We start from the raw sequence: 17,150 nt of genomic DNA, 5'->3' as shown, positions 1-17,150 counted from the left end.
ATATCTTGGGCAAAAGAACCTCCAAGATTGGAGTGCCATCTCAGTAAGTATCTGGTTCAAAATCCATGGTTTCAAGATTTTTAGGGCTGAGTCCATTAACCTCAGTTTTACTTGAATTTAGAAGCAGGAAATTACAGGTCATCCAGGTCTTTATGTCTTCAAGAAATGCCAATAGTTTAACTATTTTTTGTGTCATCTGGCTTCAACTAGGTATAGTCATCAATGCAATGAAAATCTATGCATTATTTTCTAATAATGTTGCCTAATTCCCTTAGGATATATAATGCAAAAAATAGTGGTACCAGCATAGAGCCCTGTGGAACTCCATGGCTAACTTTCATTTAAGACGAGCACTTCATATTTACATGCATAAGCTGGCATCTGTCTGAATGCAATGTTGAATCATATTTGGTATTAAAATTAAAAGCTTGGTGTTTAAAACTAAAAGCTGGAATGATGCACAAGAGTGAAACTTTAAATCTGGAAGTCTGATTGCATGCAGTAGATAAATGTTACCAAATTGTTATAACAATTGTGTGGTTATGGGTATGCAACTATAACTACCCCATGTTCATACTGACAAAAACTGGTCTCTGTCGCCATTGCTTCAACAATCAAACGTAATAAGATGCAAAGCCAGATATTTTTGTGATATGAAACTGCTGTGAGCATGTGAGAATGATCAGTGGAAAGATGTATGAAAACGACGAGCATTTCAAACCACATTCCCTGAGGTTCAGCAACACAGACGATCCTCAAACATGACCAAATAGCAACGCACTGGCATTGTGGAAATCATTATTGATGACCTGGATATAGACTGGCCCGACAGGCAGGCGACAAGGTTCCTGCAGAGTTTAATGAAAAGCATCACTCAGTAGAGGAAAGCAGTCCTCTCCAGGACTGTGGCAGATTGAGTGCGCAGTCATGTGTGAGCTGTAAGAAACTGGTGGGGAGAGAAGTACATTTGGAATATATTAACATCGCTGTGGCATGCGGGCAGCAAATGGAGTGACTCATTCAATTTCCTCCCAATTGTTTTCACTCACATAAGGTTTCAATTGGATTGAATAACATTTAATAATATTGTTTGTAGCTGTCAATATAGTAGTCATGCAGTAGTGATAAACGACAGACATAGATCTAATAATGTTGCTTAAATGATTAACACAACAGAAACCTTTTATTATTTGATAGAAAATAAATTAGAAACTGAGTTTTAAATCTTTATATCTTACTATTCTGGCTATCTTAGCCAGGTTTTAGCATAGTGTCTGTTTTAAATCCTAGATTTAAAAGAAGATCCTCAGTCGAGATCGGTTTCAGTTAAGTGGCAGTTTTCTGATTTCTGTTCCCTGCGCTTTGCTTTAGAAGGCCTCATGTGAAAAAGAAAGTTTTCACAGCACTGTGCTATACTTTGGAAAACTAAATCCTGCCCTTTTGTTTTTTTGTTTTGTTTTCTGTTCTCATGCTGTCCTCCCATAGGAGCCCAGCATGAGTAGAGGTCTCTTTTTTCCCCTCCTCGACTTGCCTATTGTTTTGTACATTTCAGTGTTTTTCCATAATGCTACCGTCTCCAACCTGTCTCCCCTGCTGTCTTCGCTGCAGGGCAACTTACATGTGACAAATAAAGGCTTTATTGACTCTTGTAGTTTGAAGTAGTTTGAAGAACCACCTTTAGCAGCAATAACATGAAGTAATTGTTTTCTGTATGACTTTATCAGTATCTCACATTATTGTGGAGGAATTTTGGCCCACTATTTGTTACAATATGCTTCAGTTAATTTAGGTTTGCAGGATTTGTAAGCTCCCATCACAGCATTTCAGCCATTTTGAGGTAGGGACTTTGACTGGCTCATTGCAAAACCTTCATTTGTTTCTTTTTTAAGCATTCTGGGTTAGATTCAGTGCTGTGCTTGGGATCATTGTCTGGTGCAAAATGCAAGTTGGGCCAAGCTTTAGCTGTCAACAGACAGTCTCAGATTTGACTCTAGAATATTTTGGTATACAAAAGAATTCATGGTTGACCCCTCACATGCAAAGTACCCACATCCTGCGACTGCAAAACAAGCCAAAATCAGCACGCCTCCACCACTGGGCTTGATAGTTGGTGTGAGATGTTTGTGCTAATATTTCGTGCTCGGTTTTCTTCAAATGTGGCCAATCATCTTCACTTTGGTCTCACCTGTACAAAGGTTTGTGTTCTAGAAGTCTTTGTAGTTTGTTTAGATGCAAAGTTGCATCTAAGGCTTTCTGCTGTTAACACTTGCTAACATGCCATACTAGTTCAGTTTTTTTCTAATAGTGCTGTAACTGTAACATTTAACACACTAACAGAGGCCTTTTGCGGTTGTTTGCAATTTTTCTGAGCATTGCATGATCTGACCTTTTGGCAAATTGGCATGTATGTCCACACTTGGAAAGATTATGGCATCGTGTTAGCATACAGCTGAATACTGCCAAAACTTCTGCTTTTATAGTGGTTCTCACACTAGCAGCACCTGTTTGCTACTAACCATTCGAATTCCTGTGAAAGCAGTTAGGGTGTACTTATTTTTTCCACAGCATTGCACAAAATGCTGTGGACACTTTTTTTCACATAACTGTACTCTTGCACTGTGCAAACGATGTGCAAGTAAACAGTTGCTGCTTGAGTTCACATTTGTGCTCCACTGTCAACATTTATCACTGCAAAAGTGATTCATTTGCTTGCAGGGTTTCCCAGCATCTTGGGTGTTACACAACACCACGGCCCTCTCTGTCGGCCTCTCCGTGCCCTTTTTTTTTTCGTGCACTTCACTCAGATAGAAGCAGAACCGCAGCTGTGGGATGGAGCAGATTACAGAGGGATTGATGGGAGCAGAAAAAGGAGTCAACCTCCATCTAACCCTTGCTTTGGCTATAAAATGACCTCTGGAAAAAAACCCAAACAAATCCAAACATCAACAAAAGATTATCCCCATCAGTTCCAATACACAGTTTTCCCTCTCAAACCAATTGACACAGATCTCAATACAGGGAGAGACAGAAACGTGACAGCAACGCACGAGTTTGAAGATGTATTCACAGGCTGATTTTTTATTTTGTTGTTGTGTGTGTAACCAGCAGCATGATGTCTGTCCTGATGCTGAGCTGCACCATAATGTATGTTACTGTGAGCTGGAATTTGATAAGGAAATGAATGCAATATTGATTTTAGTACACAAAAGCATGTGTTTGGAACATCTTCAAATGGTCACCAGGGCTTGATACCAACCCCTCACATATTTTCAGTGGATAAGTTTTGTGGTTGTACGTTGTCAGAGTGTTTTTTTCTGCGTCATCGTCTTTTTCAATCTGTGTCTTTTGCATTTTATTGTCAGATTTTGTCCCAGATTTGTGATCCATGGTTTTATAAGTTCAAAGGTGATCTGTTCATTGTCTCCAAATAAACACGAGTCTGTTCAAATGTGGTATGAAACACTTCAGGGTCAGTGTGTGATTCTTGCAGCTTTTCTGCACATCTAGAAAAAAAAAGAAAATGAGTAGATGAAACCTCGCTATTGTTCTTGTGCGCGTGCATGCTCACTTTTGTGCCTGGGCAGTATTTCCCAGAGGTGGGACCAAGTCATTGTTTTGCAAGTCTCAAGTAAGTCTCAAGTCTTTATCCTCAAGTCTCAAGTCAAGTCTCAAGTAATGTCAGGCAAGTCAGAGTCGAGTCTCAAGTCACTGGTGTAAAAGTCCGAGTCAAGTCACAAGTCTGAAACTTTGAATTTCAAGTCCTTTCGAGTCTTTAAAAAAAAAAAACGAAAAAATAATGTTGCAGTTATGCTAAATGTAAATATTAGACCATGTAATTTTTTAATCTGTGTTTTTCTCAACACATGACAAAATAGTGAACGTAGAAAATATACACAAATTGTGAAATTGCACCTCTTTAAAATGCAGCTCAATTAAACCTAGCTCCAAGAATAATTTTCACCGACAGTTCTGAGATAAGCTGCATGTTATTCTTGGATGCGGTTGTAGGACCGGCTTTAAAATCGCATGACAAAAATATCATACATATTAAAAAAAACTGAATCACCAACGTAGCCTGGAAAACATTTGCTAGTTAGATGAAGTCAGCTATCTCATCTTAGCATATTTATATGCATATTTATAATCATACGGTTCTTGGAGTGAGTGCACACACTCATGAAGTTTAGTAACTTCCGGTCACTGCAACAAGCCCAGGTACAGTTTACCGACGGATGGGTGCAGGACCTTGAAATGCACCGTGTAGAACGAAAGACCATCGTACGTATCATAAGTTTACCAGTCTCACAAATCGTCGTCATAAATACACATTCCTTAACCGTTTATTAATAGGACCTTTGAGCTCAACGGTAATTAATTAGTAGTGGAAATAATTTCTGGTAGCATCACAGAAATGTAGCAGTGACAATAATATTGTATGCTGTAATCGTACTGGGCAATTAGTGATACAAAAAACCTGTTTTATCCTGTGAATAAAAGTATATGTTTTTGTCAATGTACCATAATAACAGAAGCGAAACGCAATATTGTGTCAGGACAATTCACTATTTATGCACAACAAACAAAGGAGCGACAATTTCTGTTCAGCGCCAGACTTGCTTGTAACCTATATCACCAATTATGTTATGAAAATGACGCATTAACTACAACAGCAGACTGACCTTTGTGTAAATGCTTGGAGCAGACTAACCTGTGAGCTGGAGTGTTCTGGGACGTTATATTTGATCTTTGAATGGCTGCAATCCAGACCATCCGTCGCGTCTTTGTTACTTTGGAAACATGGCTCGAACAATTTCTCTTCAACGACGTAATCCGATAACAACCGATCTCTTTACCCGTCGGCTTCCCGTGGCTGTCATGCGACCGGCTATTGCAGTTAATAATACAACAGCTTCTTGACATTTTTGTGTTTCTTTTTATCGCTGTGTGACTGATTTCAATTGAAAGCCTGCGTGCGCTAGTACCGCTTGCCACGAGTTCCCAGAATCCTTTGCGGTTCTACCCGTGAATGACGTCACATTTTCAATCTCTATATAATATGCATGTTAAATTTTATATTTGGGGTAAAATATCAAGTCTTTTCAAGTAAACCGGTTCAAGTCCAATTCAAGTCCCAAGTCATTGGTGTAAAAGTCCAAGTCAAGTCACAAGTCTTAGAACATTTTTTAAGGTCAGGTCTAAAGTCATAAAATTAATGACTCGAGTCTGACTCGAGTCCAAGTCATGTGACTCGAGTCCACACCTCTGGTATTTCCCACAGGTCCTAACTTCTCAACCTCTTGAGCTGGTCTTTTGGTTGTCATGGCTTATACTCAGACTCCACAAATCCTGACAATACAATTGTGCTTTTCAGCTGCACTTGTCAGGCCATGAACTCTGCTAGTACTCTGTGGTTCAAGGCTCCACTGCAAGTGGAGTCAGCACCTCTGTTGACATCACTTTTTATAGGGATTGGGTAAAATGATGTCCGGGATGAAGCTTTGTGCTTGAAACATTGCACAACAAATAAAATCCTAATGTGCACGCTATCCGGTGTGCCGATCAATCTGCTGGATAAAATGTGTGTTTTTTTAAGTTGTGCTTTTTGTTATTCCTAACAATGAGCACTCATGTAGCACATAATGGACAACGAGCCTTGTCTAAATGACAGTGACAGCGAGGAGAAATGAGTGTATGTTTGGTACTTTCCGATATCGACCTTCCCATCAATTATACATGTCCATTAGAATCAGACTTGTCGTGTCACAGCTCCCCATGTCTCCTGAAATCCCACACTGATGTCAACAGAGACATCTTAATCAATGAAAGCCACACTATTGCACCTGGCAGATGGCTTTTAGTAAGTCCTATTTGGCTTGCCAGTCATTCTGAAAACTATTTAGCCACATACACATGCACTTCTTAATGTATGCACACAATAGCTTGCTCGCAGAGGCGTGCACCCACGCACACAGTAAACAGTTGCGTGCTATGGTCTGCCCCAGCAGCGCTGCCAGAGCTCTAAGCCTGGGCTAATCTGGAAGGCAGCTTGGATAGTGGTGCCAGCGGATTTGCATTGATATCAAAGCTCCCTGTAGCTTTAATGGTAGCCACCGACAATGTTTACAGCACCTTAAGATCTCTTTAGATCCCCAACTACAACTGTCACAACAAATAAAACGCCTCCCCTGATGGACACTTTCATGCAACAGCACGCTAAACAAGCATTTGCTCTGTCTGTCGTGCAGTCTGACTCTATGTGTACTTTGAATTATAGCAGACAAAGACATAGCAACAAAGTGTGTCAATACGCCGTTTGGCAACCAGTTGTCACCTGAATAGCTTAAATGCAGCTTAGCATTGAGTCTCCAAGTGTCTTGAACTCTACCAGAAGGATGGGGGAGCAGTTTCCTATCAGATATTCCTTAAGTGGGTGTTTTGATGATGGTGTTGAAGAGGGCAGGGAGTCCACAGTCTCCTACAGGTGTTCATCTGGGTTGAGAAACATCATTTTCATAGTGATCAAACCATTCAGTGAGCCCTCATGTCTTTGCCCTTTATGGTTCATTATAGGATAAGAAAAAAGGGTAACTGTGTCTCCTTCACTGTAGGATACAAGGATTGTTTTTCTTTTTAACTTTTGTTACCCATCTCATATATTCCACAGCAATCTGGAGACTAGGAAAACGACTGACAAATGTATCTTGTCATGTCAGCCCTCAAGCCCGAGGCCACCACTGTCCTTGGTTGCTGTTTTACACACTGCATACATTAGTTGTGACATTACCGAGGACCAGTGGTGATTAAACAGTGATTTACTCTGCTCTCATCCTGTTGCCAAAACGCTCACTGGGCTGCTGTACGCTGTCAGACGGCTTCATTAGCTCAGATTAAAGCTTTAGTTAGACAAACATTACTCAAAGCCTTTCAGAAGTAATCCTATTGGGTGACATAAACCCTGGTAGGTTGGGCCACACCACATCATCACATCTTGTCTATGTGGCTCCAGAGTATCTTGGTATGTTTATAATGCAGTTAATATATTTCTGTTTAAATGCCACGTGTCCCTTTTCTTTTTTCTCTCTTCTTATTGCTAAATTGAGTTTTCCAATGGGAGCTGTCCCATCAACACTGGAGGAAAGTGACTTCACATAATGTCTGGGGTATGTGGCACATCACAGCTGAAGGTTTTTCCCTTGCACTATGTCATCTTTCTTAAAAGAACTGTGTTGTGGTGGAATTTGGCTTGCATGGTTTACTACACACTAATACACAGTGAGCTACTGTGCTTTTCAGTTTGCTGTGCATGCTTTGTACACTAGGGTGCGGCAGAGTAGACCATCTACGTGTGTGTGTTTAGTGAGTGTGATGCGTTTCAGTGACAGTAGATTGAGGCAGTATACTTATTAGGGTACAGTTTCACAAACAACGATTAATCAGTGAATACATTACTACATTCATCAAGTACGTTTAAAACATGTTCATTGCGATATTTGACAGGACATCGTCAGTAATGCAAAATATGACCGAGAGGGGGATTCTGCAGCAACAAATCCTTGCAAACTCTGCTTTGCTGCCTCGTTTTGTAAGCATTGTGCGGGTAGTGATAGTTTTATAGCCCACAAATAATATAGCTCAAATGAAAAATCTGATTTTCTTTATTTTTAAGGACGATTCGTTCAAGCAAAAATAAAACCTGGAAACCACCTTTCACTGCAAGCCTTGCTTTCGTATGTATTTCTTTTTAACTTAAAAATAAACAATAATTATATCCAATTGACATATAAACGCGGATCATAAATCCGATAGGTTGTCCAGATTTAAGCGTTTCCGGTTTAAAACAAAGACCACATTTACTCGAAATTTTCCATTAATTAAAACAGACTGAATATGAATCAACGATCTTGCTTAAAATCCTCTCACTAGTTTCGGCTTTAATTCCAGAGATTGTACAAGCGAAATCCAGCGGATCAGTCGTTACTTTTATTTTGACAACGCATTCGCCTAATTTCCGGCGTAAGCATGGCGTCTGTCGGTCTGTACAAAACTTGACGCAGCGGCCAAACCGGTCCCGCAGAGCCCGTTTCTGGAAGCTGCATCCGCTAATTTAGTAAGAAAAGGCTTAGTCCAGTCCAGCGCACATTACACTTTGATATTTTGGGGTTTCTTTGCAAAATGTGTACGTCTCCTTTAGCCCTTAGTTAGCTAAATCCCTCCGATCTGCGAGTGCCCTGACCCACCATCAGCCTCGGTTTTAAGGGGCAGATTTGTGCCTCCTCTGCCCTTCGCGTGCGACCCCTCCCCTCTCTACTACTCTCAGGTCGGGTTGGGCTAATGGTGCATTTGAGTACTCTTCGTAAATTTGCTAATATATCACGAGTTTCGAATAACTGTGCTAAAAACCACATACATTTAAACAAATATAGCACCACCACAATGTAGACATTAGCTTTTATCTCTAGTGATTTTATGAAACCGAACAGAAGCTCTGCTCTGCAGAATACAGAAAAAAATCCTATCGACACGTAACTTTTCATGCTCCTTTCAAGTCTTGAAAGTAGCCCGCATGTATAACTAAAAAATGAATAATATTCAGCTATTATTCATCCATAATTATTTACTCAATTACGAAAAAAACCGCCATGTTAAAATACATAAACAAAACAAGTTGTTTGCCAAATTCAGACAGGGCATGAATGCAACATAAGCCTAGTGTGTGTGCGCTCGCGCCGTGTTTGTGAGGCAGAGAGTTGCGTGCGAAGAGCTCGACATGTCATTCAGAGGAATCCGCCACCTGAAACGCGAGGAAGTGAAGGCGACTCAATTGGGTATAAAGCATCAGCCAACATCTGCCCCGAGCAGTGCAAAGCTGATGAAAACATCAGCTCGGAGCTCATACAGGACCACTCAGATTTATTTGATTTCCCCTGGATTTATCGCTGGGAGTCGGTGCACCCTGGGAGACGCATCTCTTTTCAGCACTTAAAGTGAATGTGACTCCACAGCCAACACTATACTGGAATTAACAGAAAGCCGCACATATCTCAGGTCAGTGCTCGCATTTGTGGCGCTTTTTTGTCATTTTAAATTTCCAGTTTCTTTATTTAATTTTCTTCTGATTTTAAGCATTCAGCATGTCTTCTGCAGTTTTGCATACAGGCTATCCAAGTTGCACCGGCGTGCTCTACTAATTTATTTTACTTTTTTTGTATTTTATTATTGGTTAATTTGTTTTATTCAATTAGATGTTTGCTATTTTTTATATCACTATCGAGTAATAATAAAAATATTAAACCTATTTTGCAATTTCCCTAATATTTTTTTTTCTTTAAAGCACTTTAGGCTGTTTTAAGTGGATTGTTGTATTTACTTTTAGGGATGCTGGAATTTCCTGCGTATTTATTCCAAACTGAGGACTTTTCAGTGACATATAACTGCGAGTGTGTATATATTTGAATGCACTCTCCCTTCCAGCGTGGGTCAGGGTACTTTCTCCAGCCTCACGTAAAGTTATTCTGTGTCCTCCGCAGCGCACCTGTTACCTCCACGGAGCGCGAGATCATGATCCCTCCTGGAGACTGCATGTATGCGGGCAGAAAGAGGAGGAAGCCCATCCAGAAACAGTTAAGGAGCGCTCTTCAGTATTTATTGTTTATGTGTTCACATCTGTTCAGTCATTGTTTCCTGAGGCTGCACACTTTTGTTGGTTCAAAATAAACTTCTTCTCTCTGCCCTGTGATTCTAGGTTATAATGAATGACAGGAAGTAATTGAGGTTCTCGCATGAAGGTGTGAAAATTATAGCACAAGTTGGTATGGGTTTTAATAGAAGACTTCACATCTATCACAACTTTCATTTAACACTGCTGTCAGCAGATCTGGTGCAGACCCTGCTTTAAAGTTAATTAATTGGAATTTGACTGCCCTCTGTGAGCTGTCCAAAGTTTCCTACGGACTTGTTTCCAAATACGCACAAATGGGGCTGATTGATCAATGATTAAAATTAATTGAATTTTTTCAGGTTCTTTTTTTTTAACCCTTGCATGTCCTTTTCAAAATAGTTTTAATGCAGTCACAGGAGTCACGGTATCATTCGTTCACTGTTTTAAATGTCCAAGGCTTTTAATGCCAGGATACTTTTTGTTGGACAGTTATGTCAGCTGATGTCATGAGCAGTGGTTGGCAAGTTGTATAAGATTTTGAAGAGGGAAGTGGTAATTTAACGAGGCCGGTAGCGTTTTTGACAGTGCTGCTAATACAAGGGGGAAATCTTTGCCACGTCAAACCGAGCCTGCTAATTCTGCCATTAGAGTCTTGAGGATTTAGAGTTATAGTTAAAGGGAAGTTTTAATTATTATTTAATACTGAATTTGCGCAACTCAAAGTTTGTGTAAGTAACAGGCGATTTAAACTGTAGTCTAGACCACACCGTGACATTTAAACATATTTCTTTACGCACTTTTTCACTGGCAACAAGTGGAAAATATATTCGACCGTTAATGTAAACGTCTCGGCGCGGCGTGAGCTGAAAAGTTTAAACTCTCAGCTGTGGAAATCAGAGCTGACCGTTGCGTATGTGGATCGTGTTAAGGTAAAGCCGTGGTACACCATACTAACGTTCACAAATAACTAGGAGAGTTTTATGCTCTCAGGGAAAGATCGGGCCGTCTGTGCGGTACCTCTAATGTCACATCTCTTTAATGCTACTCTTTAATCTCTTTAATCTCTACAAAGCTACAGAAACGCTTGATATCAGAAAAATGCCCAAATCGCTTCCTTTTATCTGGTGGTGAATGCACACATCTTTTTTTTTCTTCTTTTTTTTAAAGGGAAGCAGAGATGATTGATGTGCATGCTGTGTTGTTGAAGGCTGAGTCAAAAGGAACTATGGTTTTAAAGAAAAACGGACTCGTACACTGTGTGGTTTATCTGGTCATGTGTCTGTCCTTGGTTTGCAAGTTGCCATGCTTGCCATACGTAAACAAGGCAAAACACCATCCTATTGTTTGTGTCATCAAAATGAGGAACAGCTATTTAGCAAAAAAAAAAAACAATAGGTATCTATTTCAAAAAAGTCTTCAAACAGTGAGTCAGTAATCACTTTACTGTAACCTCAGAGAGTCTGACACTGTGTTGATATGAGTGTGTTTTGGCGTTTTTGCGGTATAGCGTGTTAAAAACTGGCTTGGTGCCACACTTCATACTTCATATATTACTGATACAATCAACAAGTGTGTGTGTGCGCCCTGTAAAAAAGGCCTGCATCATGTCGTTTCCACCGTCTTTGCTTTCACCAGTAGCGTAGCTCCAACAAGTGAAGTTAAACAAACTTAATCCTCTTCTTCGTGCTGCTGCTGTCGCTTTTGGGGAGTGTTGCGCACGTACACACACACACACACACACACTCAGATGTCCTCTCAGACCTGGGATCTGTCTTTACCTTATATCCGTCTCATCATCAGGAAGCCATCCTCTGCCAATGAGAAAACCAACCCATCCAAGCGGCACCGGGACAGGCTGAATGCTGAACTGGACCGCCTGGCCAGCCTGCTGCCATTCCACCCAGATGTCATCTCCAAGCTGGACAAGCTGTCAGTGCTCCGTCTTGCTGTTTCCTACCTCCGCGTCAAGAGTTTCTTCCAAGGTAAAGGAGGTACAAAAGGCGGCATTGTTGCAGTAGTGGTTTAGGTATTTTGCTTATGTGGAAGTGTGTGGCTTTGAGTTAGCTGGAAGCTCCTGAGTGGATGTGGGTCAGGCCAATAAATAGCTTTAAATTTTCTTCTTTGTTTTGTTTTGTTTTGTTTTTTTTGCATATGAACATAGAGGCCTCTGTTGTCCACTTCTGATTCAGTTACCTGGACATTATTGGAGCAAAGCGGAGGGTTGTGACCTATTCACTTTTACTATGCAAACACAGAAATAGTGGTAACAGAACTATAGGTAGTAATGTCTTCCTTTCAGCAGATGGAAAGAATGCATAGTGTTTTGCAACACTTTGACATGTAAATTGTAATTTCAAAGGCTTTAAATGTCAGAATACTGAGCTAAAAAAAAGTGTGTTGGAATAACCTGTGCACTCTTTCTGTCGGCCTCAGGAGTGAGATTCCCCAAGGCTCCGTAGCAAAAACGTAGATAAGAAGATCTGTGCATGTTGCCATTACACTTCAGATTACAGTGATTTACGATGTGAAAATGCTTTCTAGATACGAGGAACCGCAAATAACTATTATGACCTTTATCTCTTTTAAACGCATGTAATTAGAAGGCATTTTGAGTTTTCCCACCCTCCCACTGTCAACTGAATGCCTCCCGTCCTCTCCTCGTGTTCCTCCACGATTTGCTTCAAATATTTATGCGCTGCTTTAGAAAGTATTTTGTTGCCAGTGGCCTTGGCAGCTGCCTTATCAACACAGCGGCTACTGGCACAGCTGGATGTGACAGGCCTAGAAACAAGAGGCACTTTTTTATTATTACAAAAAACGAGCACTCTTGCAAGGAGAAAAAGCATTAGTAGGATAAAAGGGAAAGGCAGGGCAGTGAAGAAGAAGCAGCAGCGGAGCTCCCGAGAGGTTCACTACCTAGCCTGCCCTCGGGGCTGAAAGAAAATTCTCACTGAAAGCTCTCTTCGAGGAGACGGCAGATGAATTTGTGAGGCTCTGGTGTCCTCAAAGTTTTGCAGCTAGTCTTTAACCTTCTCCTCCTCCTGATCCTCCTCTGACGCTTAACCTCAATCATTTGTTGCCTTATTCAGCTTAGCCACCACACAAAGTTGGCAGGCAGGTGCTGAATGGAGTTATTAAAGGGGCATTTCCCAGATCAGGGCTCACGCAGAGATAAAGACCACAACCACCGCTTTAACGAAGAGTGATGCCGAGGACTGTCGATGCCATCTGAGAGCTGCAAAGGGAAGGAGACGGTTCAGTTCAGTCATGTGTGGAGGCTGGTGCAAGTGTTGAAAGGTGTGCAGAAGCCGTTGGCTTGAGTGGCAACGCTGCAGGGTGAAAACTACGCTCACAAGGGGGAGTTTTCTTGAATATATCTGTGCAGGGTTTTTTTAAGCATTACAAAAAAGGTAAATGTGGAAAAGATCATTTAAGATCCTTTATTCCGAACTCTTTGAAGATGCGTTCACGCCAAGGCTTCTGTCTGTTTTCCCCACCTCTGCTGGGTGCCTTGTTATCAGTGGCAGTTGTGACCGGCTTATCTGTCTTTTGATGCTCTGGTAATGAGATTAATTAGTGCGATTTGAGTTGGTATACATGTGGAATGTCGTGCCCTCCTTCATTTGATAAACTCGTTCGGGCTTTCCACTGATATTTACACATGGAGTGTTGATCAGAGCTTTTCCAGATAAATCTGGAGATGAACAAGTAAGTTTCCACATCCTCCCTGTGGTTTTCAGCGACCGTCATATTTGTCTGTTTCTTTTTTTCTTTCTTCATTTCAAAAGTGAGTCATTGAGACGAAAACACATTATGAAAGCATGAAACCAGCAACCTTAAGTTTCATTTGTTCTTATAACCACTTTTTCTGGGGGAAGCACAGACTTTTTAAGGTGCAGTTACTCTGTATTTCCACCGGAGGGACTGTGTGAAGCTGCTACTGAGCTGAGCTATGGCTGATATCCTTTTCAGTTTGTTCAGATACAGCAGTGGGTGGGAAATTTGACTACAGTTATACCATTTATCTTTGTAAAAGCATAAGTTTATCAACTTGATCTGAGACTATTCAGGTATGTCATGCAAGGTGTGCTGAAAGGTGCAGACAGGCAGGAGGAGAGGGAAACCGTGCAGCAGCAGGTGTTCTGGAAGCTCCCTGAGATTCTATGCTGGTTGTCTTTGTTGCGTGACAACTCGAAGGTGGAGCTCATTGAACAGTGTGTGGCCACGTAGTTCATGCAAATATACCCTAAGGGTGTGTGTGTGTGTGTGTGTGTGTGTGTGTGTGTGTGTGTGTGTGTGTGTGTGAGAATAAAAAGCTCGCCTGAATCATCATATTCCACTGGGATCAGAACTTCACTGGAAATTTAGATGATTTGTTTAAAGGCCCATGACTGAGATCACTACATGCACTATTTCATATGCATCTATAATAGAGGAAAAACTAGCAAATAAATAAATAAAGAGTGAAAGTATTTTGCATACATAAACAATTTCTATACTTTTTTTTTCTTTGTCTGCTTGTAGACAGATGCATGGCACAGGAACGTTTTCACAAGCGGGCCTAACAACCAAATGTTTTTACAGATAAGAAAATAAGGGACACTGTTAGAAATGTAACTTTAGAGTTGAAGCTACTGTCTAATGGAAACCACCACTGTGCAAGCATTTGCCCTTTAAAAAATTTTTTTTTTAAGCAGGTTTGTTTTGTTGGTACTTTTACTGATTTATTTTACTCTCTTTGTGACCCCTTGTCTGTGAAAGGCACATTGTAAGTAAATATTACTTAATTGATTATTATAAACTTATAAAATGTACCCGTCTTCTGACATCCATGTGAAAACTGAAAACTGGTGGCCTAGTTTCATTTTCTTTGTTAAAGTTGAGTTCTGCTGCCACATTTTTCCCCGAGTCGAGACGGGACGCGGCAAAAAGTCATATTCTCCTCTTTCCATAAACCATTACTCTAGCAGTAAAGTTTGCCGAGCTAGTGAAAATGGCCCCAGAGGGGCAAAGCTCTCCTTTAAAAATAACAAAAATAATAAGAATAAATAAATTTTAAAAAAGGAAAGAAAGTCATCAGTTTGTAGCCTACAGCTGCGTGGAACTCTTTGTCCCATGTTTTTCATTTAAATTTGATTAAAGGCCAGAGTAGGCTTTTTTTCCTGCCTTTTTAGGCAGATGTCCAATCAGGTAGGTCCGCATGAACGTATGTGAGAGCTGACAGTCAGCAGTTGTAATTCTGCTCTTTTCTATGTTAGGTCTCTGCCCTAGCTGTAATTGCTGAGCTTGTTAAATATTTACCCTTAGGATTAACTATCTCTCCTCATTTGTCTTTCTGGCCCGATTGCCTGTATTTCTCCTCCGGTGCATATGTGTTTTACCCTGTTTGTGTGATTGTGTTTCTCATTATTTTAAAGTAGAATATTCTTGTTCTTTTTTTTTTTAATTTTAATAAGGTTGCTGCATTTTTTTCAGGGATTAGGTAATTAAAGGCAACTCTTAAAGGGAACATTCCCTTTTTGAGAGATGCTGGCAGGGGGTTGTATTTTTCTATATCAATGACATTAAAGGGATCCTGATAAAATAAAGCTGGATGAGGAGTCATCGCTTTGATTAATGGTGTTCAATAACTTTTCTTTTTCCTTTATTACTCTTCACCCCCACTTTCCTCTGAGAAGATATGAATTGGATCTGCCTTTAATGAGAGTGGAAAGTCAACAGAGCTAGAGATAATAATAAACTGGGCAGCATCTTCTTTGCTAATGCACATGCTGCCTCTCTAATAACTAGGGCTGAATGCGTTGCACTGTTATGGGTTTTATATCGGTTGATGTAATTCATAACAATGCACTAATACTAGCTGTTGGTACGACTTATATTTTAAAAATGTCAGGGATCATTATGCTCTGTTTGTGGTCTTTGTTTGCTTATAATGTGGTCACACGTTTGCAAGTTGGAGTGCAGCTTGTGGTTGAAATACTGTTGCAGCCACGTTCCACATCAGCGTGTCTCCGATCGAGCGGAACATTTTCAAACGTGAATTGTGTGAAGAAAAAAACTGTTTCAGTTGGTCCTGAAACTTCTCTTGGTGTTTTGTGCCTGCAAACAAGGCTCTAAGACCACCACACTTTCCCAGTAACCAAGAATAGACACCTGACTGTATCAGGAAGCGTTCTCCTAACCAGAGAACATGGCATTGAATAAATATGATCTTAAACCTTTTGCTACTGAACCTCTGTAAATAAACAGTTAATTATGCCACACTCGTTTCCTGCGTGCTATTATTTGCAGCCTTTTTCTGTACTCAGATCTACCACGTAGACTATCAAACCTATATTAAATCTGTATGGATAATGCAGATATGTATCAGTTGTTAGTTAGTTAGACAGTTCTTCTGTGGTGTGAACAGGACAAAAATGAACTTTTTGGGGCCAATATGTACTTTCGATGCAGCAGGGAAGTTGTTTGCACTTTAAAATATAATCACCGAATGATATCCAGTGTGCTTATAGGATTTGTGTGTGTGTTGTTTTGTTTTTAAATCCATCTGCAATCCTGCCAAGGATATATTGCTTCATGCCTTCGTGCCTCATGCCGGCAATCAACTTTATGAAAAACAACTAAAACTATCACAAAGTTTGGTAGAACAACAGTTATTTTAATAGTTTTTCTGCATCTTTCTTGGTACTTAAAGGAGTTACAACTACAAAATCTTTTTTTTAATCGTAAACATGATAAATACTGAATATAGATAGAGTCAGCAGAGTTAGAATGGATCCTTCTCTTTAATTCTAGAAATAAAAAAGCCTCTACACACAGTTCTCAGCAACCTGTAAAGCTAAATCATCTGATCTGAAAACTTAGCACTGTCTAGGAGTGCATGTCATAACACTCCCTAATGTTACCACCAAAAACAGATTTCAGTCCAAATATAAATACCTGCGGTGTAAATGTATCCACACTGCATTGAAGTATATTTAGAAATCTGTGTGCGTGTGTGTTTCTGGAAGTCCTTAATTAAAACCCAACCGTCCCTCATAGCTGTCGTCCGGTCGGGGTGTTGACAGCGTATGAGAACATACCCAGACAATGTAACGAGAGACTTCAGTGCAAGTCTACCAGTTTACGCCAAGTTGGGATGTGCCCACCATCCCGCTGGTATACTGAATTTTGTTTACCAGCCATCAATGCGCAGATCTGCTAATAGCAGACAGGTTTATATATGCGTGTTGTCTGACTCTAAATGCTGGCTGAGCTATAATAAAAGAGGAAGAGAAAAAAAGACCACAGAACCCACAGACTCACGCCAGGCGCACACCATTTGTGACGTCAACCAGCAGACAGGAGACAGTTTTGTAACTCGCCGTGCAAATGAGGAAGGATGGAACAGCACAAAACAATCAGGTTCTTATTAGATCACCTCCTAATTTTGGAGAATTTCACGGACGTAAGCCCGGTCTTCATTGCTAATTGAGTTAATCCTTTTTATGTC

At 40.4% G+C, this 17,150-nt stretch overlaps 1 protein-coding gene across 2 annotated transcripts in view; it reads left to right on the top strand.

The window, feature by feature from the left end:
* Positions 1-8,786: 8,786 nt before the first annotated feature.
* The window catches only part of LOC146625173 (uncharacterized), a 61,337-nt gene continuing 52,973 nt past the window's right edge, over positions 8,787-17,150 (top strand). Inside the window, exons 1-3 of one of the 2 annotated variants that reach the window (XM_085362650.1) lie at positions 8,787-9,045; positions 9,528-9,620; positions 11,459-11,640. In XM_085362650.1, the coding sequence (XP_085218776.1) occupies positions 9,559-9,620; positions 11,459-11,640 (244 nt within the window). In that variant the 5' untranslated portion in view covers positions 8,787-9,045; positions 9,528-9,558. Of the gene's footprint in view, positions 9,046-9,527; positions 9,621-11,458; positions 11,641-16,324; positions 17,063-17,150 lie in introns of those variants that run through there. The other variant, XM_085362649.1, reaches the window with a different exon arrangement.

This window comes from Diplotaxodon limnothrissa, linkage group LG9 (assembly GCF_057381915.1).
Source record: "Diplotaxodon limnothrissa isolate DT_005_m linkage group LG9, D_limnothrissa_male_GT1.1, whole genome shotgun sequence".
Lineage (NCBI taxonomy): Eukaryota > Metazoa > Chordata > Actinopteri > Cichliformes > Cichlidae > Diplotaxodon > Diplotaxodon limnothrissa.
Note: the sequence above shows the minus strand (reverse complement) of the source record. Positions and strands in the feature narration are given on the sequence as shown.